The sequence below is a fragment of the Chelonoidis abingdonii genome, chromosome 19, assembly GCF_003597395.2.
Source record: "Chelonoidis abingdonii isolate Lonesome George chromosome 19, CheloAbing_2.0, whole genome shotgun sequence".
Lineage (NCBI taxonomy): Eukaryota > Metazoa > Chordata > Testudines > Testudinidae > Chelonoidis > Chelonoidis abingdonii.
Window position 1 is genome coordinate 16521590 of NC_133787.1, and position 22396 is coordinate 16543985.

At 41.1% G+C, this 22396-nt stretch overlaps 1 protein-coding gene across 4 annotated transcripts in view; it reads left to right on the forward strand.

Moving 5' to 3' along the window:
- Positions 1–22396, forward strand: part of ZNF423 (zinc finger protein 423) — a 358383-nt gene that overhangs the window by 227272 nt on the left and 108715 nt on the right. For all 4 annotated transcript variants that reach the window (XM_075073662.1, XM_075073664.1, XM_075073663.1 and 1 more), the window contains 2 exons: positions 39–3262; positions 16430–16514. In XM_075073662.1, coding sequence (XP_074929763.1) covers positions 39–3262; positions 16430–16514 — 3309 coding nt within the window. The remainder of the gene's footprint in view (positions 1–38; positions 3263–16429; positions 16515–22396) is intronic.

The following is a 22396-nucleotide window of genomic DNA, read 5'->3' on the forward strand; positions in this document are numbered from 1 at the left end:
GAATTGTTTTTAATCTCTTTTCTGCTTTCCCATTACAGATGGTGATGACGACCCACAACTCTCCTGGGTGGCTTCATCTCCCTCCAGCAAAGATGTTGCATCACCCACTCAGATGATAGGAGATGGGTGTGATCTCGGCATCGGGGAGGAGGAAGGGGGGACTGGCCTGCCATATCCGTGTCAGTTTTGTGATAAGTCCTTCATTCGCCTGAGCTACCTTAAAAGGCACGAGCAGATCCACAGTGACAAACTACCTTTCAAATGTACCTACTGTAGCCGGCTTTTTAAGCATAAGAGAAGTAGGGATCGCCACATAAAGCTTCACACGGGGGATAAAAAGTACCATTGCCATGAATGTGAGGCAGCATTCTCTCGCAGCGACCACCTCAAAATTCACCTGAAAACCCACAGTTCGAGCAAGCCATTCAAGTGTACTGTCTGTAAGCGTGGGTTTTCCTCCACCAGCTCATTGCAGAGTCACATGCAGGCTCATAAAAAGAACAAGGAACATATGGCAAAGACTGAGAAAGAGGTGAAGAAGGATGATTTTATGTGTGATTACTGTGAAGAGACATTCAGTCAGACAGAAGATTTGGAGAAGCACGTAATGACACGCCACCCACAGCTTTCCGAGAAGGCAGATTTGCAGTGTATTCATTGTCCTGAAGTATTTGCAGATGAAAACTCACTGCTTTCCCACATTCATCAAGCCCATGCCAACAAAAAACACAAGTGCCCTATGTGCCCTGAGCAGTTTTCTTCAGTGGAGGAAGTCTATTGCCACTTGGATAGCCACAGACAACCTGATTCCAGCAACCATAGTGTCAGCCCTGACCCAGTCTTGGGGAGTGTGGCATCAATGAGCAGCGCAACACCTGATTCAAGTGCATCAGTGGAACGAGGCTCCACTCCGGACTCTACTTTAAAACCGTTGAGAGGACAAAAGAAGATCAGATCAGCGGAAAGAGAGGAAGGCCAGAATTGGTCTAAAGTCACCTACAGCTGCCCTTACTGCTCCAAGCGTGACTTCAACAGCCTTGCTGTCCTGGAGATCCATTTGAAGACCATTCATGCAGACAAACCTCAACAAAGCCACATGTGCCAGATCTGCCTTGATTCCATACCTACGCTGTACAACTTGAACGAACATGTCAGAAAGGTGCACAAAAACCACGCATATCCCATGATGCAGTTTAACAACATTTCTGCCTTCCACTGTAACTATTGCCCTGAGATGTTTGCAGATATCAATAGCCTACAGGAGCACATCCGCATCACTCACTGTGGACCAAGTGCTACCCCTCAAGATGGTAACAATGCCTTCTTCTGTAACCAGTGCTCCATGGGCTTTCTGACAGAAGCATCCTTGACTGAGCATATTCAGCAAACTCACTGCAATGTAGGAAATTCAAAATTGGATTCCCCTGTCGTTCAGCCAACACAGTCTTTTATGGAAGTTTATTCTTGCCCTTATTGCACAAACTCCCCCATTTTTGGCTCCATCCTGAAGCTTACAAAGCACATTAAAGAAAACCACAAGAACATTCCTCTAGCACACAATAAGAAGTCAAAAGCAGAGCAGAGTCCAGTTTCTTCTGATGTTGAAGTCTCTTCCCCTAAAAGGCAGCGGCTTTCTGCTAGCTTAAACTCAGTTTCTAATGGTGAATACCCATGTAATCAGTGTGATCTAAAGTTCTCTAATTTTGAAAGTTTTCAAACCCATTTAAAGTTGCATTTGGAGTTGCTTTTAAGGAAACAGTCTTGCCCTCAGTGTAAAGAAGACTTTGATTCTCAGGAATCTCTCCTGCAACACCTCACAGTACACTACATGACAACGTCTACCCATTATGTATGTGAGAGCTGCGACAAACAGTTTTCTTCAGTGGATGACTTGCAGAAGCATTTGCTGGACATGCATACTTTTGTGTTGTATCACTGCACCCTTTGCCAAGAGGTTTTTGATTCCAAGGTATCTATCCAAGTGCATCTGGCAGTCAAGCATAGCAATGAAAAGAAGATGTATCGTTGTACAGCCTGTAATTGGGATTTTAGAAAGGAAGTGGACCTTCAGATCCATGTAAAGCATAGCCATTTGGGCAATCCAACAAAATCACATAAATGCATCTTCTGCGGCGAGACCTTCAGCACTGAAGTAGAACTGCAGTGCCACATCACAACTCACAGTAAAAAATACAACTGTAAGTTCTGCAGCAAAGCTTTCCATGCTATCATCTTGCTTGAAAAACATTTGCGGGAGAAACATTGTGTCTTTGATGCTGGGGCTGAGAATGGTACAGCTAATGGTATGACCCCAACGAATAAGAAGACAGAAGCTGCAGATCTCCAGAACATGTTGATGAAGAATCCTGATACTTCAAACAGTCATGAGGCTAGTGAGGATGATGTAGATGCTTCTGAGCCAATGTATGGTTGTGATATTTGTGGGGCTGCCTATACCATGGAAGTCCTTTTGCAAAACCATCGTTTGAGAGATCATAACATCAGACCTGGGGAGGATGATTGTTCTAGGAAGAAAGCAGAATTCATCAAAGGTAGCCACAAGTGTAACATCTGCTCAAGGACCTTTTTCTCGGAAAATGGCCTCAGAGAGCATATGCAGACTCATCGAGGTCCAGCTAAGCACTACATGTGTCCCATTTGTGGAGAGCGCTTCCCATCCCTTCTGACCCTGACAGAGCACAAAGTCACTCATAGCAAGAGTTTGGATACGGGAACGTGCAGGATCTGCAAAATGCCGCTGCAGAGTGAAGAGGAATTTATTGAGCACTGCCAGATGCATCCGGATCTCAGAAATTCCCTCACCGGGTTTCGCTGTGTTGTCTGTATGCAGACAGTCACCTCTACCCTTGAGCTGAAAATTCATGGAACCTTCCATATGCAGAAATTGGCAGGAAACTCTGCAGCCTCTTCTCCTAATGGTCAGGCTTTGCAGAAACTCTACAAGTGTGCTTTGTGCTTGAAAGAGTTCCGGAACAAGCAGGACTTGGTGAAACTGGATGTTAATGGCCTGCCATATGGCCTGTGTGCTGGATGCATGACCAGGGGCACCAATGGACAGTCTTCAGGCTTGACCCCCCAGGAAGTGAATGAGAGACCGTGTGGCAGTCTGAGATGCCCAGAGTGTAGTGTCAAATTTGAAAGTGCTGAAGACCTAGAGAACCACATTCAGTTAGATCATCGAGACCTGACACCTGAGACTAGTGGCCAAAGGAAGGGTACCCAGACATCCCCTGTTCCCAGAGTAAGTACAGTACTGCTAAACTATAGCATCTCTTCTTGCACACAATGTAGACACTAGAGTAACTATACAAAGCACTTAATAGGATTAAAAATTCAAATTTTATAAAATTAATAGTAAAAAAAAATACCTTTTGAGAATGACCTGTGCTATAAACAAAGCATAGCATTGCACAGGCAGAAAATAGGTGTCACACTGTTTTGTAGACTTCTTAGTTATGTATAGCAGGGTATCAGGGTTCATACTGCAAGCCTACCTTGAAGTTTTCAGCAGAAAGTTGAGCTATATCAACATTTCATTCAGAAGTCAGGGTTTGTGCAGGATTTTTGTTGAGTTTGCAAATCTGCAGAAACTGGTGAGACTTTAGTGGGAAAAGATATTTTCAATGTCTAGGAGAAAGGAATTCTAAGTAGTTTACTTTACCACATCCCAGGAATGAGTTAATTAGAATGGATGGTAGGTTTGCAAGAGGCTTGTTTTCTTTATATAGCCTCTTGGCAGAGGTGTCTACTTTATTTGTGGTGTTTGGCGAACATGTGACCAGGCACCAAATAGGAGGAGGAGGAGGTTAGAATGAAAGATTTAATGAAAGCCCCTCAAAACTTTCCATCACCTTGCATAAAATTTGACTCACTGCTTCAAAGAGGTTAGTTGTCTTGTTGTATGACCTTGAGAGATGGATATGAGCCCTGCTTTCCTGGGAGGAGGGAAGGGGCTTTCCTCACTGTGTGTGTGTGAGAGAGAGAGAGAGACCTGCAAAAATCTATGGGTAAGAGAGATACATCCTTACAAAAATTCAAAAAAGAAATATAAACAATATCATTATGGCTCAGATGCCATACTGGCCACATTGATACTCAAATAATTATTAGCAGCTGTTTAATCACCAGAGGATATTGCACAGCAGTATGTAACTTGTGAAATCTGGAACTGGTTGTTTCCTTCTCTTAATGAAAGTAGTTTTCATAAGTGATGTGAAAATTCTTGTAGAGTGTACAGATGAGATTCTTGAGAGAAAAAATCTGTGAAAACTAACTCATCTGCTGTCTTACAGCTTTACTTTTAAATTTTTGGCTAATTTAGTAAGTAAGCAAGCCTTTAGAAACCTGCTTATGAAATCTATCTTGTCTGCTGTTACGGTGTCTTAAAATTATTTGTTGAAATTTTAGTTCATGGTCGGGCCAGGTTACTTCTTACACTGTGAAGAACAAATGGAATGAGAAGTGAATTTGGGAAATCTTCTCAGCAGACCAATAGAAGTGACAGGAATACTAGTCACACCACTCTGACATTTTGAATTAAAGATAATTGGGTGAGATTTTCAAAAGCATTTACTAAGGGAGCTGGGCACCCTGCTCTTACTGACAAATCCCAGCCATAGACTCCACCTGATGTTAGTCTGCTAATTAAAGCATCTCCAAATAATTCTTGATGCAGTGGGCAATAACAGACTTGAAGGTGCTGTTAGAGTACACTGAGCAAGCAGTTCAGTAAGTGCAAGGAGACCTTGAGTAAGTCCTGACAGTGCAGACAGAATGGGCTCAGATAGAGCTGTTCATAGTGCGTCCTTCAGTGATTCGTAGATTGTGTCAGCATCCCAGGTTCAATCTCAATGAAAATTTGTTTTTGTTTTGCTTGCTTCTTTATTACAAATGGATATTGTTCCCACTGGGTCAAGTGAATATGTGACTAAACCTGCCTCCAGCTGTGATATACATCTAATTCTGCAGAGGAATAAAATAAGGAGTGGAAATATCCCTTCCTTCAGTGTGATGTCTCTTGAGAGTTCAGCTGAGTCTCTGAGTAGGTCACTGTCTTCTTTCTACTTCTCAGCTCTTTATTTCCTTCTAAATTCTCTGAAACAGGCCTATTCTCTTCTGTGGGACTAATTCCTTTTTCACGTGGCTATGCACACGGCCTAAAATATTACATGCTCTTCCCTTCATCTGTCAGGAGTGGAATACATTGCCGTCTTCTACTCTAATTTCTTGCTTTAACTCTCTCTTTTCAGTGAGAGCTTCCATACCTGTTCTCTCAGGGGAGAGTTTAAGTTCTTCAACAAGGTAAATGCTTTGAATTTCATCCCGTGAGGGCAGATTTTAGTTCCTTTGTAGAAGATAATGAAAAATCAGCATTTGTGCCTACACCAAATAGCAGGTGCCTATGGCCTGCAGCCTGCACATATGCTAATACCTGAAACTGTATGGTGTATACGCCAGTTTCTTGGAATAATTCATGATTTTACCTTTACTGATAGCTACTAATACCTGAACAGTGATATCAGCAGGTACGTAACTGTCAGTGCTTCATTCTGGGGATTAAACGTAGTTTGGGTCTGTTAAAATGTTTTTATAGCATAAGGATCTTTAAAGAATTATTCTCTTTTTGGAAAATAATAACTTTCTATAGTATTTTAAGAATAGAAGTTTGTTTAACTTTCCTTGTCGTAAACAAGCAGTGGGGCCACTAGACAATCGAGGTGCAATAGAAGCACTCAAGGAAGACAAAGCGGGTGTGGAGAAGCTAAATTAATTCTTTGCATCGGTCTTCACTGCAGCGGGTGTGAGGGAGATTCCCACACCTGAGCCACTTTTTGTAGGTGACAACTCCTGAGGAACTGTCCCACATTGAAGTGTCAGTAGAGGAGGTTTTGAACCAAATTGATAGACAGTAATAAGTCACCAGGAGCAGATGATATTCACCCAAGAGTTCTGAAGGAACTCAAATATGAAATTGCAGAACTAGTAGCTGTTACATTACCTACTGCTTCAGTCAGCCCCTGTACCAGATGACTAGTGGATAGCTGATGTAACACTGATTTAAAAAAAAAAAAAAAAAAAAAAGGCTTCAGAGGCAATCCTGGCAATTGCAGGCCAGTAAGTCTAATTTCAAAACCAGGCAAATTGGTTGAAACTATAGTAAAGAATAGAATTATAAGACACACAGATGAACACGATTTGTTGGGCAAGAGTCAACCTGGCATTTGTAAAGCGAAATTGTGCCTCACCAATCTATTAGAATTCTTTGAGGTGGCCAAGAAGCACATGGAGAAGAGTGTTCCAATCAGTATTGTATACTTGGATTATAAGAAAAACAATGAGGGGTCCAGTGGCACCTTAAAGACTAACAGATTTATTTGGGCATAAGCTTTCATGGGTAAAAAACCCACTTCTTCAGATGCATGGAGTGAAAATTACAGATGCAGGCATAAATATACTGACACATGAAGAGAAGGGAGTTACCTTCCAAATGGAGAACCAGTGTTGACAGGGCCAATTCAATCAGGGTGGATGCTGTCCACTCCCAATAATTGATGAGGAGATGTCAATACCAAGAGAGGGAAAATTGCGAGATGGGTACTCAGAAGTCACCTACTACATGGACACAAATTGGACATCATGAGTGGTAATATACAAAAGCCAGTAGGAGAACATTTCAATCTCCCTGGACATTCTATAACAGATTTAAAAGTAGCCATACTTCAACAAAAAAAACTTCAAAAACAGACTTCAAAGAGGCAAAGAGTCCTGTGGCACCTTACAGACTAACAGATGTACTGGAGCATGAGCTTTTGTGGGTGAATACCCGCTTCATCGGAATTTCCACTACATGCATCCGATGAAGTGGGTATTCACCCATGAAAGCTCATGCTCCAGTACGTCTGTTAGTCTATAAGGTGCCACAGGACTCTTTGCTGCTTTTATAGATCCAGACTAACATGGCTACCCCTCTGATACTAGATTTCAAAGCAAAACTGCAGAGCTACAATTCATTTGCAAATTTAACACCATTAATTTGGGCTTAAATAGGGACTGGGAGTGGCTTGCTCAAAACAAAAGCAATTTTCCTTCTCTTGGTATTGACACCTCCTCATCAATTATTTTGAGTATACTACATCCACCCTGATTGAATTGTCCCTGTCAACACTGGTTCTCCACTTGTAAGGTAACTTCTTTCTCTTCACGTATCAGTATATTTACGTCTGCATTTGTAATTTTCACTCCATGCATCTGAAGAAGTGGGGGTTTTTACCCACGAAAGCTTATGCCCAAATAAATTTGTTAGTCTTTAAGGTGCCACTGGACTCCTCGTTGTTTTTGTGGATACAGACTAACACGGCTACCTCCGATACTTGGATTATCAGAAAGCCTTTTGATCCCTCACCAAAGGCTCTTAACCAAACTAAGCAATCACAGGATGAGAGAGAGGGTCCTGTTGTGGTTCAATATCTGGTGAAAAGATGGGAAATAAAGGATAGGAATAATGGCTAGTTTTCACAGTGGAGAGAGGTAAATAGTGGGGTCCCCCAAGGATCTGTACTGGGACTTGTGCTGTTCAACGTATTCATAAATGATCTGGAAAAGGGGGTAAACAGAGAGGTGGCAAAGTTTGCAGATGATACAAAATTGCTCAAGATAGTTAAGTTCAAGGCTGACTGAGAAGAGTTACAAAAGTGGGTGACTAGGTGACAAAATGGCAGATGAAATTCAGTGTTAATAAGTGCAAAGTAATGTACACTGGAAACCGTAGTCCCAACTATTCATAGAAAATGATGTATCTATATTAGCTGTTACCCCTCAAGAAAGAGATCTTGGAGTCATAATGGATAGTTCTCTGAAAACATCTGCTCTATGTGCAGTGGCCGACAAGAAAGCTAACAGAATATCAGGAACCGCTAGGAAATGGGGATAGATAAGAAGACAGAAAATGTCATAATGCAACTATATGAATCCATGGTATGTCAACACCTTGAATACTGCATGCAGTTCTGGTTGTCCCATCCCAAAAAAGATGTATTAAAATTGTGAAAAGTACAGACAAGTGCAACAGAAATTATTAGGGGTATGGTACAACTTCCATATGAGGAGAGATTTAAAAATACTGGGACCATTCATCTTAGAAAAGAGACAACTGAGGTGGAGTTATTAAAGATGTCTATAAAACCATGAATGGTGTGGAGAAAATGAATAAAGTAAGTGTATATACCTGTTAACATAACTCAAGAACCCTGGCAGTAGGTTTAAAACAAAACCAAGGAAGTATTTCTTCACACAACACACAGTTAACCTGTGTAGTTCATTGCCATGGGATATTGTGAAGTTGAAAAGTATAACTGGGTTCAAAAAAATTAGATAAGTTCCTGGAGGATAGGTTCATCAATGGCTATTAGTCAAAATGGTCAGGGACTCAATGCCATGTTTTGAGTGTCCTTACATGTCTGACTGCCAGAAGCTATGGCTGGTTAACAGCAGATAATTCAGTAAATGGCCCCGTTCTGTTAATTCCCTCTGAACCATCCGGCATTGTACAGTGTCAGAAGACAGATACTGCGCTAGATGGACCATGACTCTGACTCAGTTTCGCCATTCTTATGGTCTAAGGTAGCTAAGCTGAGTGGATTGAAGAAAATCTCTCTTCTCCAGTCTCTTATTGGCGTGCTGTACAACAGGTAAAATGCATTTTTTTATTCAGGCTATTGTAAGTAGGCAGTACAAGCTGAGTAGACACCAGCTGTCCAGACAAGAATTATTACTCTATAATTCTTGATCACTTCTACATTTCTTTTTTAAACACTCTATTGATTTTTATTTTTAACACAGAAACAAACAGTTGAGGGTTAGAAAAATATATAGTCATAGAGAAACTACACTGAGATTAGATTAAAAACAACAGGAGTGCACATTTCGGTAAGCAACCGAACGTTTTGATGACCTTAGTACAAAGGTGGAAAGGAAAATGTACAGATATATAAGGTACTCTGAGTGCCCAAAAAATAAAAAAATCATACTGCCAGTTATGTTTAAATCAAGCAAGTGAGAGTGGAAGCTTTTGGGAGAGACCTTGGAAAAACTTAAAAGTGTAGAAGAAACCCCAAGGGCAAATGAATATTGGCATAGTTTAAAAAAAAATGGTATTACCAGCTGATGGATGAAAAGAGAGGGAAGAAAGAAAAGATACAGCAGGAAAGAGAATCCGTTTCTACCGTTTCTACACATATATGTTTATAGTTACGGTTGGCACACTTTCCCTTTCTGAAAGGGTATATGAGTATTGCTTTTCTTGTGTTCAGTGTGGATGTTTCTACTGATTTTTTTTTTCGAAGTTGGTTGGAGGCAGCTGGATGAGGATCAAGAACCTGGAAGAGTTAGGTCACAAGTATTTTCTACCACTCAAAATAAATTAGAGAAAATACATACACCATTCAGTCTAATGCTGCATTCTCTGCTTGCTTATCAGCTACCCTTGGTATCTGAAATATATATAAAGAAGTATTATCTATGTAATCATCTCTTTCTGTCTCTCTCAGGTGTTTCTAAGGCACCAGTCTCAATGGCATCTAAACATGGCATCCTACAAAGTTATCTTTAGTTGTGTCAAAATCATAAACAATAGAAGTTTCTGCTTTCTGTTCAGGAAATGTCTGCATCTGAGGCCTGCATTAATAGTTTTCAAGACATATCAAGCATATTTCATTCCGAATATCACCAAGAGGGATACATAAAATGAGCTCTAGTTGTGGAATCTTACCACTTTGTAACATCACCACTTTCAGCAGTATTTATGATTCTCATAGTTCTTGAATTATTTCAGAGATAAATAGGTTTCCTCTTCTAGGAATTTCTTAACATTTCCTTCTGTTGAATATGGGTATTGTAGGCTCTGCTATAGTACAACCCATCCTGAGGGGTCTTGCTGCTTTCCCTTTTTTGAGCCCTTTTGTTCTGTCTTGATCACGTTAGAATTAATCCTTTCATTTTTCATTACAAACACTGTATATCAAGTCTCTGTTTTCTAGGAAATGTCTTCATTTGTGAATAATCATTGATAGACTCTTCTTACACATTTGTTGGAAAAACAAGTGTGGCTAATGTTTCCACCCAGAAGGGCATGCCTGGTTGATTTAGTTTTGAGACAAATGATGTCTGAATACATATTTTTAATACTGGAGAAATTAACTTCCCATGCTCAAAAATGTACCTATTTCTTCTTTATGGCACACATGTCTCACAATGTATTGTTATAGCTATAAGGAGCAATAGTTGTTTAACATTGACAGTGGCAAACACTGAGGACTTCAGTTCAATAGCCATCTTAGTTTGCATTGCTCTATATGACCCACCTAAAGTAAACATATTAAGGGAACGAGTTGAGGGGACCTGGAAAATGGGGTGAATAGATCCTGTTTTCTGCTTCATCACTCAGTTCTCTCTCTTTCCTACTGACTCTTCTGGGGTGTAGTTCCTTCCCTATTTTTTTTTCTTTCTCTCTTCCCTTGTAAAGCTACCTGAATTGAGGAACGTTTTCACTTCCTATGTAGAATAGGATTTTACTTGCAGGTTTAAAGGAGGGAAATCTGGAAAACCCATGGGAACAGTAGCCATTTGTGGGGAAATAAAATATGACCCCATCACCCAAAAAGTCTTATGTTGTTGTTTTTATTACTTATCACTCTGTTATTCCATGGCAGAAGAGGAATTACGTATCTTGACCCCATGAGGAATTTAAGCCTGCTCTTGAAAGTCAATTCATTTCATTCAGAGGTGTGCTACATGCAGTCCATTAGCCCCTCAAGCATAAGCTTTTTCTTAGTAATAGAGCTGAGATGGAGATTGAAATGTACCCTCTCACTCCAAGAGGCAGCCTGTCCAAGTTGGGATTTTTGTGTGTTGACTGGGTGATATGGGGAAGTTTGCACTCACTGCCTGGGTTAGGATAAACAAAACTCTAGTCTCCAAGTCTGTCAATACACATCTTTCACAAGTACTAAAATTCATAAGAAAAGTTCTTTATAAATAAATACAATGTGTTAATGTAATTTTAACGGTCTGAATAGTGAGTTGAGCAGAACCCATATCCCTGTTAACTAATGAGTTAATTAACTGATGAAACATTTTAACTAGAGATGGATCTAAACCAGCACCCTAGATCCAGACTTAAAGGTTTTTGGAGGAGGGGAAGATCTCACATTTTGAATGTGGCCATTTGATTTTTCCAATGTTTTCCGAGGTGAACTTGTGAGTTAAGGACACCTGTTTGTGTGTGTGAGTGTGTATATGTACACACATGCATGTATATATGTCTACCTGGTTTATATAGGTAAGTGTGTGTGTATGTTTGCACTCATGCTTGTGCACTGGGACGGACTCCTGGAAAGCAGTGTTTCAGAAATCCAACCTTTTTTCCATTTGTAGCCACATTTTAGGCTGGATTCTGGGAGGCTGGACTCTGGGAGGGGAAGGGGGACATTTCTGAGTCATCTAGTGGTCTGTATCCAATCCAAACCATTTCTGTCTGCACAGGTGCTGTTGGCTGGTTGAATCAGTTTTCACCCAACAGCATATTGTTTTATCCCATTATCATATTTTCTCTCATGTTACAACATTTAAACCGACCATAATGATTTACAACATGTAAGGCCCTGTGTGTGTACCAAGATACATACACATTATGTACAGTATGCATTGTGTGTACATAAAATTCATATAAACAGAGAGACAAGATGAGTGAGGTAATAGCTTTTATTAGGCCAACTTCTATTGGTGGAAGAGAAAAGCTTTCGAACTACGCAAAGCTCTTTTTCAGGTCTGGGAAAGATACTCAGAGTGTCATAGCTAAATACAAGGTGAATCAGATTGTTTAGCATAAGTAAAACACACATTCTTCTTCAAGTGATTGCTCATATCTATTCCAGTTGGGTGTGTGCGCGCGCCGTGTGCACGCATGTCGAAAACTTTTTCCCTAGCACCTACGCGTCGGGCCAGCTGGTGTGCGCCCTGGAGTGGCACCGATATGGCGTTTTATATATGACCCTGCCGGCCCGACCCCCCTTCAGTTCCTTCTTACCGCCCTTGACAGTTGTTGGAACAGTGGTCTCTTGTCTCAAGTGCTCCACTTATTCCTAGCTGCTCTTATCTTGATTGTCGATTAATTGTTATTTTAGTTAGTGTTAAGTGTTTCCTATAGTATTAAGCGTAGTTTAGTAGTTGAGGGCAGTCCCAGGGCTTCAAGCCTTGCAACTCTTGCAACAAGCTCATGCCTATGGACGACCCCCGCGATTCCTGTCTCAGGTGTCTGTGGGAGGGCCATCAGGCAGACAAGAGTAGAATCTGTAAGGCATTCAAGCCCCGGACGCGAAAAGAGAGGGAGATTCGACTTGAGCAACTCCTCATGGAGTCTGGTTTCCGGCCCTTTCAAGACGCGGGCCCAAGCGCTTTGATGCGGAGTGCCCCTCCTGCAGTACTATCTTCAGCACTGCAGAAGTTCCCATGCTCATCTCGGGCCCAGTGATCTCCTAGGCCCCAAAAACACCCGCCTCAGCACCGCTCCCATTCCCTGGTTGCTGGGAAGAAGCAAGCCTTGGAAGGACCCCCTCTTAGGGCCGAAGCAGTTGTCCCGGTCCCAACCAAGCGAAACTCTAACCAGGTCTCTAAACAGGACAAGGCCTCCAGGCCCAGATCTACTCATCCCAGCCCTGCACAAGGGACAGTGCAAATGGAAGAGATCACATTACCTTCCACACCAGATACTTTCGAGGTCTCCAGCGGGCTCATTGAAATGATGGCTCTGGTGCCTCCGGTCCCAGCACTGGTCCCAACCGAAGTCCTGGTACCATCGAAGGGTAAACCGGCGATGTTCAGAATGGTAGCCCTCAGACCAGCATCTCCACACCGCTCAGAGTCCCGGCACCGCCACAGGTACCGGTCTGACTCATGGCACCAGTTAGACTCGTGGCATTGGTCTCGTAGTTCCGAGCCTCGGAGCCGTTCCTGCTCGAGGTCACTATCGACTGCTGGATCATGATCCCGCTCCAGATCCAGGTCACAATCAGCGACCTCATAGCACTGTTTGGACCGACGCGGTGTGGAACTCCGATCCCCGCATCAACTGTTGCACCGGCCCGCGTCCCACCACCCATCTACTTCTCGGCACTGCTCTCCATCGTGGCACCACTCTCCATCATGGCACTGGTTGCTGGAGCAGCACCACTCTCCATTGCAGCACCATTGCCATCGCGGCACCGCTCACCAGCTCGGTGTTTCTCACCAGCATGGCACCATTCACCAGCGTGGCACCACTCACCAGCATGGCACCGCCTTTCATCGCAGCACCACTCTACTGCCCAGCACTGTTCTTCATCGTGGCACCGGTTGCGATCAGCCTCCCGGCACCGATCCCTGCATGACCCGTGTCTACCAAGCGACTTGGTGCCACCTTTGCTTCACTCACGCACCATTCCTCCTTGGCCGTCACGATCTCATCTTGAGATGTGTTGCTGATATCTGTTCCATTGCTGCCCTCCTTCCCCTCTGTCAGAGTAGCCAGCAGGAAGGAACTGATTGGGGGTCGGGTCGGCAGGGTCTTATATAAAACGCCATATCGGCACCACTAGGGGGGCTCCCCAGCCGGCCCGACAGGTAACTGCTAGGGAAGAAGTTTCCAACATCCACGCATGCAGCGCGTGCACACGCCTAACTGGATTAGATATGAGCAACACATCTCGAAGAACAACAGTTACAGAAAGGTGAGTAACCGTTTTTTCTAAGGGACCTTTCAAAGTAAAGTGTCCTGTTAACATCCCTGCAGTCATAAGACAAAAAAGTGGGGTTAGTGGGCTACAGGTTGTTGTGGAAAGCCATAAATCCAGTATCTTTATTAAGATCATGATTTTTAGTGTCTAGGAAAGTTATGAATTTAATCTCCTAGGCTTGTCTTTTGAAGGTGTTGTACAGGTTTCCTTTGAGGACAAATACTGAGAGGTCAGATGTGGCGTGATAGTTTTGGTGAAAAGAGTTCACCTATGGATGATGTGATGTTTTTGTCTTTTATCATTTTTCTATATGAGTTCATTCGAAAGCGTAGTGATTGTCTGCTTTCACCCACATAGTTGTTGTTGGGACATTTAGTGCAATGGATGAGGTACTCCACATGCTGTGATAGGCAATGCAGGACCCAAGGATTTTGAAAGGTGTGTTGTGGGGGATATTGATCACCATAGCAGTGGAGATATGTCTGCAGGTTCTGCATCTGTTTTTCTGTTAGGGTCTGGTGCCACTTTGAGTTGATGGGTCGTGGTCTCTGAGGAGCTTGCTTCTGATGATGAGCTTGCAAGGTTGGGGCGTTATTTTGAAGGTCAGAAGAGGAGGTTAAGGAAAGATTTTTTTTAAGATGTGGCCCCCATCAAATATCTGGTGTAATTTTTTGATACCCCATACGGGTTCCAGTGTGAGGTGGTTGGTGACAACTAGGGATGTATGGTCAGAGGTTTTTTTCCCCTGTATTGAAGCAGGTTCTCTTGGGCTGTTTGGATGGCCTGTTCCATGATGTGATCTACTTCTCTGGTGTGGGGTATCCTTGTTTAGCTGTGATGCTCTGAGTTCCTTTCCAAGATCTGAAGAACAACTCTGGATAAGCTCGGAAACTTCTCTCTCATCAGACAGAAGTTTGGTCCAATGATTGGTATTACCTCAGCCACCTTGTCTCTCAAATATCCTGGGACCAAAACGGCTATAACAACACTGCAAAATATAGACAGTTGTACCTGTTATTATGGCACTGTGCCATGTTCATTAATCTCGGTCTCCAACTTGTTGCTGAAGTGGAATGTAGTTATGAAAATACCGGTAGCACCCATTTTTTTCTCTCCTCAGAAAAGTGTTCAAGGAAATTGGTTCCTATACGTGAAGGGTGAGGCAGTATAGGAACCAATTTCCTTGAACACTTGGATTTATTACTGCTGCCCTGGAAACTGGGTTCAACACATGGGCTTTGGGGTGGAGGGAATGCAACAAGAAATAATTTAGATATGAAAATATACACAAATGTAAATAATGCAGAGTGCTGGGGAATCAAGTACAGAGTGGGATTCTACCATTAATGGCTAGTGCTGAGAACGTGGCACTCTGTTTGTTTGTTTGTTTGTTTGTTTTTAAGTGACTAGACTCACACATTATGGGGCTGTTGACAGTAGGAGTTGGAGAGGCAGGCCCTGAGTACTCATGGCACAGTGTGATAACAGCAGAAAGAGCCACTCCATAATATTACTGTGGTAATAATTTCTTCCTAATAAACTCTATGCAGAAGGGGCCCAGTTTTTCTAAACTGCACATGCACAAATGCTTGTGAAAAATGTGCACCTCATTTGTGTGCTCTGTTGCAGTATTTAAGCATACGTATTAAGCACGCAGTTATGCATTTATGTTTTAGATAATCAGTGTTTGTTCAAATATGCATGTATTATGTATATTTTACTCAGACCCACACATGAACATATTTTAATATTTCATCATATTTTACAAATATCTAATTCAATTCATCTTTTGTAGACCTCATTAGCTCCCCTAAAAATGGCATTGAGAGACATTGTAGAGAGATCTGTAAATCTGCACAAGTTTAGCACTGGTGTTTTTTTGTTTTAACTTGGAATTCCTAAATTGTCGAGTGCATTTTATTCTCTTCAAATTATTTCTTGGATTCTTATCTGTCACACCGCCAGAGTACACACCACTGTCAATCTGAGTACAAACCCCATTTTCCCTGTTTGAATAAATGGCTTGTGTAATTGCATCTTCACATTGTCTCCTGGTTTCTGCAGCTAAGCCTCATTAGTATGACATTCTGACACAGAAAACACACAACAAACAGTGTAAGGAAATTATTTTTCATAGTACTGTAGGATTTACAAGATTTCTAATGGGAGACCTGTACAAAATATATTCACATCTTCCTTTCCCCGAGGTTCTACTGGTCTTGGGCCTATTGTACTTTGTGTTTCCCTCAGTACAACAAATTTTTTTTAAGTTGATCTTTCTCTGAAAGCAAACAGATCTTTTTTTAAAAGTATTTTGTTTCCCTGCACAGAAGTTTGTACTGCTATGGTAAAATGTCAGTAATAGAGGGTTTATGTCATAATCAAGTTATCAGTTTTTCATGTACTCAGGACTGAAACCCTGATTTAGGCTATAATTTGAAATTTTTGCTTTGAGATTAAAGTCCTCTGAAGGCAGGATATTAGTACATCGAGTTTTCATTAAAAAAAACTGCAACCTTGGTATATGGAAAAAAGGATTAGGTAGGAGAAATGTTAAGCATATGTAACGGGCCATATTTTTAATCACCTCTGCTCTATGCTACAGTACAGTTTTCTCTAATCTCTTTTTGGTTATTAAACAGAAAAAGACCTATCAGTGCATCAAGTGCCAGATGACCTTTGAGAATGAAAGAGAGATACAAATCCATGTTGCAAACCATATGATTGGTAAGAGACTCTTTAAAGCAGGCCTCTCATGGGCTACTTGTTTTCGTTACTCTTTTTGAAATTCACTAGTCTAATCATTTGTTAATATTCACACTGTTTTTTTTAAACTTTCAAGGCAAATGGTTTAGATGTAATGATTGTTCATTTCAAAGCTTTTTAAATGTGTGGTTGTAAAAGTGTTACTGCTGAGCTTTTTCTACCCTTTTGAATTCTCTTGTAGCATTTTCACTTATATTAAAATCAAACTTTTGACAATATCTTACATTTTATAGCATAAATTTTCCTCTCTCAATGTAAAAAGTACTTGCCAGTTGTCAACCACTTAGGAGCAATTATGCTTCAATTTTGTATGTCATGACATTGAATAGATTTAATGGCTCACATTTTCCCAGTTAAATGTGATGAATTCCTGAGGTACATTGTCAAAACAAAATGCTCAAAAAGTTATTTCAGTGCTTTTCTTTTTTCTTTTTTCAAGCAGTTCTGGACTTTAGAAGGTTCAACTTTTCAGATATTCAATTTTTTTTTAAAGTAATACCTTGCTGAGATCCCTAGTATAACAAGCTGCAGTCAAATGTTATTGTAATCTGAAGGGTTGTATTTCTGTTGCAGCTGTATGGTCATTTTCTGACAATTGCAAAGAAGTATTTTTTCCTGTCTATACAGATGTTATAAATATATGTGATGGCCCAAGAGATCAGTTTATTTTGATGCATAGATGACAAAGGAGTTTCTTATACGTGTCACTCTAGACATATGTTGTATGAGATCCTTCAAGGACCCTGTAGTGCACTTTATGTGTCCCATATGTTCATGTGCAGCATTTATCTTAGATAAGCGTAATGGTTTTCCTAGAACAATTTTACATTTAGGAGACTATTCTCCCCTCAATGCAAGTATGTAACTCCCATTATCATTAATGTGAATTATGCCCAAATATTGAAGGGAGAATTAAAGACCGACACAAAGATTAAAAAAACCTCTTTATAAATGCAAGATATACACTGTCAGTCACAAGAATTTCCATAGCAGTGCTATGCAAGAGTTTCAAGTCTGTCAAACAGAAGATGAAGATATCTAAGAACATTAGCTTTTGTACCAGGTGTTAATGTAGCTTCTGGTTTGCAGACTTGAAGGGTGAGATCCTTGCTAATTGGACCACAGTGATTTCAAACACACACACCCTCCTTTTGTTAAGAAACCTGAAAGAGAAGTCTCCTTAGGAAAGCTGATATGTGCTTTTAACTTAAGATGTAAAACGGAGATTGATAATCAGTGATCTAAAACCGTGTAGTGCATGGGATTCTTCTATCAATGTACTGTTTGATTACAGATAGAATTGTTTTATGAAACAATTGTTATTGTTTTTGAAATAAGTAACTTCTTCATTTAACTTACAGACATAATATATATACACTTCATACATTAATTATTGTAACACCAAATTTCTGCTCTCTGCAGTAGTAACTTGATGTGTATATAATAAAGCTTGAATTCCAATACCAGAAGTGTTGGAAACTGTGGCATTGGTAGAGGACATGTGGAGCTGAGAAAAGTGTGGTGCCTCTTTCTGGGAGGTCTGCAAATGTCAGTTTCTCAGAATTGTAAATAAATTACAGTGCAAACTTCAGAAGACGGTAGAAAACTACAGGTACATAGTCCCAGTATGGGTAATGGATTTCAGTTCCGTAGGACTAAGCTGTGGTAAATACTAGAGTGTGCCAAGGCACGAATTGAGTATCGCATCTGATATCAAAGGGCCACATGATTCCCTCCCTTGAAAAACTTACAGGCTGGGAGTGACTCGGAGAAGCACCACAAGGTTCGGCTCACAACTGTCTTTCGGTTGGGTTTAGAAGATCAGAGAAGGATTGAATAATAGAAACTCTGATGGGAAACCAAGCTTCTCTCAGGCCTTGTAGATCCTGAGCAACTCCACAACACTCTCTGGCCCCATCTCACCCAGGAAGCATAGCTGACTTAGGGACTATTCTGCCAGTGAGTTTACTGCTGCCACTTGCACATGACTGAAGGACATTGAAGGTATGGGGAGAGCAGTTATAGCTCATTCCGCCACCAGTGACTCCGCATATGTTTTTAATGCTAATCCAGTATTTCAGAGACATGAATATCATGGACAGCGATTGCTCCTCTGGTCTGCTCATAGCCCTTCTACTCCAAAATTTACACAGCCTGTGCTGTGCCCATCCTATGGGCGAGGAGCCCTAACAATGCTTGTTTTACTCCCCTTCATATACTATAGCAGAGGAGGGCATGTGGCTCCTTATTAGTAAAGTAGCTTTACTTATAATAAATGTAATGGGTTAAAGAGTTTTTCATTTTACAAATCTAGCCCAGATTGGTGGTGATGGAAGGGTAGTTACTATTCAGTAAGCCTCTGAGAAGTGAGTTGGAGGTCTTGCTTGAATCCCAGTGGACCAAAGTCCATATTACAAAAATCACCACCGTGAATTGTTACTTATTTGGAGCCTGGATAGAGAAATTAGGGATTTAAATTGGCCAGGATTGTGCCCACCCTAGCCTCCAAGTCAGGATGGAGGCATACTGGTGCAGTAGTGTGCCAGGGAAGCTTGCTTTGTTGCAGTCCATGGTGTGTGTGCCAAGTGGCTAGAGAGGTTTAGTCACTAGATCTGACAGTCCAACATCTTTCAGCGGCACTAACTTTTTTTCCTGTCATACTCAGACGCACACAAAATAAATTATAAAAGTGGCTTTCTAAACTCATACTTATTCTTTTCAAATAATAGTCAACAAAATGATCTATGCCTTGTAATAGAAGACACCACTGTAGCATGGTTAAATAATTACATTAGCACTTCTTACAATTTAGTTTTTAAACAGTGCCAAGTATTTAATCTGGTTAACTGGGCTTCATCTCCCTCTTTTACTTCTTGGCTGTATACTCAGGAGTTAGAAGCCCTGATTGTAATGCACTAGAGTAGGTTGAAATTTTCAAAGTAGTATGGAGGAAATTTTCAACACTACTCCCACGCACTGCTTTGAGAAATTACCCTTCTGCACCCTAGCCCTTCATATCCTGTACCCAACCACAGAAGCATATTGAGTCCCATGCAGAGTCGCTGGAGACTGAACAGACTGGATACATCCCTGGATCAGGAATATGGTAAATGTTCTGTTTTATTTTAAGCTAAGGGCTGTAGGAAGGTTTTCAGCCACAGAGTCAGGCCCCTTTAGTCGTGATTAGTTAGGAAGGGGTCTGGGGGTTTTCAGGGTGGAATTTTTAGAGAGCAGAAGGTCTTTGAAACATTCCACTGATTGGGGCTCCTTTGAAACATTTCTGTCCACAGAGAAAGGGGATCCCTCTTTGAAACATTTGCCAGCATTGGGGAGTCCACCCAGGAGTATATCAAAAAATGTCTGTAGTTCTTGCAGTCTCTGTTCTCCTTACCTCCTATTGTGCTGACCTGACCATGTTTCAAATGTTTCCCCTATTCCCCCATCTACCACTGCCTCTGATGTGCAGTCTCTGTTAGATGCCTCCGAGGATGGGCATGCTAAACCACTGGCTCCACCGGCGGGAGACGTGAACAACCATGGCAATAGCAAAAATCACATAAAGCTCTTAATAGATCTTTCTCCTATGGCTGAGGGAGCAGTAGGACATTTGAATATTCAATCGTTTGGTCACTGATAGGTCCTTGTGCCACGTTTGTGGCAAAGCATTCCCTCTAGATTTATCTCAGTGTATTTATTTATTTTTTTGGATTTTTACTAGTCTAAGATAAGGTGTCCAGTCAACATAGTGGGCACCCTTATTAATTTTTATAAGTACACACACAAATATACAGCCCAATCATCTCTGTATATTCTTCCCAGCCCCTCCCAATTTGTTGTGTGTATAAAGGTCAGCATTCTTCTGGCAAACTATTTTGAGAGTCATAGAGTGAAAATGGGCAGATTATTGTAAACTAGAATGGACTCCAGAACCTGTACTTAATTTGTATTGGGGAATACGTAAAGCAGGAGGCCCAGTTTATTCATTTTACAGCTGTAAGGGACAATAGTGGCAGTCATAGTGAAATAGCTTTGTGGTCTGAATCTTGGACTGCTTTATAGACTTAGGGCTTTTCTACATTTACTGAGGGATCAGCGTGTGGCGATCAATGCATCGGTGGTCAGTATAGCAGGTCTAGTGAAGACCTGCTAAATTGAGCGCAGATCACTCTCCAGTCAACTCCTGTACTCCACCTGAAAGAGAAGCGCAAGGGGGGTCGATGGGAGAGCGTCTCCTGTTGACATAGCGTATTGTGGCCCCCATGGAAGTAGATCCAAGTACATCGACTTGAGCAACTTTATTCACGTAATTGAAGTTGTGTAACTTAGATCGATCTCCCCTCATAGTTTAGACAAGGCCTTATCATTCTCTGGCTTGGATGATGGGGAACTACCAAATTACCTAACTGTATTGATGAAGGAGGCAAAAAGAAATTTCAGTGCAAAAAACAAAAGTATGTTGCTGAGCAATGCGTTTTTAATGATATTTTTGATTCAGGTAACACAGGATCCCGAACATCTGTATAACCTAATCTGTAATAAAATGCCACTGATCTCTCCTGAATATTGTGTTTCAACTTGTGTATATTTTTTCTGTATATGATATACATGTATATTTACAGAAAAAATATTCAAGTATTCTAAACAAAACCATGACGAAAAGTAAAAATAACTAGTGTAACAAATTTGGGGCCAAACCCAAAGAACTAGGATAATACACAGACTTTAGAGACAGTAGTTTGAAGAAAGTTGTTTTCACATTTAAAAGAGCTATTAATTGACAGACAGCTAAATCACAGAGATAACATCAAGAGAGCAGTTAAAAGATTTGAGATTTCACAGTCAGAATGTATCTAAGAACGTTTTGGATCATGAATCTCTTTGTTATAGTTTTCATGGATTCAGGTAATAACTGTCCTACCCATGTTCTTATATGTATGTAAAGCTAGTTATGGTTTTATACTGCTGCCCATCACTGTACTATCTGAGTATATGTATTCATTGTTAATATGAAGTGGATCCAGAAACAGAGCTTACCACACTTTACAAATGGCATCTGCGAAGGTGGAAGTACTTGCCATATGCATCTTCTTCTAGGATACAAAGACATTTCTATTGTTAGGGCTTGATCCTGGGAAGTGCTGAGTCCTCTCAATTCTCGTTGACTTGGGAGCTGAGGATAATCAGCACATTTCAGAATAGGGATCTTAATACAATAATATGTATTAAAGGAAGGCATTAATTCTTTTTAAATGTCCTATTTTTCATATGCACTGTTAGTTAAACATGGTGCTTGAATTCTCAGTTATTTAAATTTGCAAAATTTAGAAAGGTGCTTCTTGGTAAACAAAATTCCTTTCCATCCAGTCATGACATTGTGTCAAATGACTGAGACAAAATTGTTTGATTCTTGAGAGGGAAACCCTCCTGGCCTTTGGCCAAGTATTAGGATTTGTCTACATTTATAGCGCTGCAGCAGCAGAGTTGCAATGCTAAGTGAAGATGCCATCTACAACGAAAGGAGAGCTTGTCCCGTCGACATAGGGACTCCACCTCTCTGAGAGGTGGTAGCTATGTCAATGGGAGAAGCCCTCCCACCTACACCAGGCGTTGGCGTTAGGTTGGTATAACTGTATCTCTGAGGGGTGTGGATTTTCCACACCTGTGAGTGACATAGTTATACCAACATAGATTTGTTGTGTAGCCCAGTGCTGAATTAAAATGTATACATGGTAGCAATGATGATGACATTGGAACACAGTGTCTTTGTAATAGCTTTCAAGTGTTAAGGCAAATAAAAAATGTGCCAGATTGTTTTTGAAGCATTAAATCCAAATGATCAATGA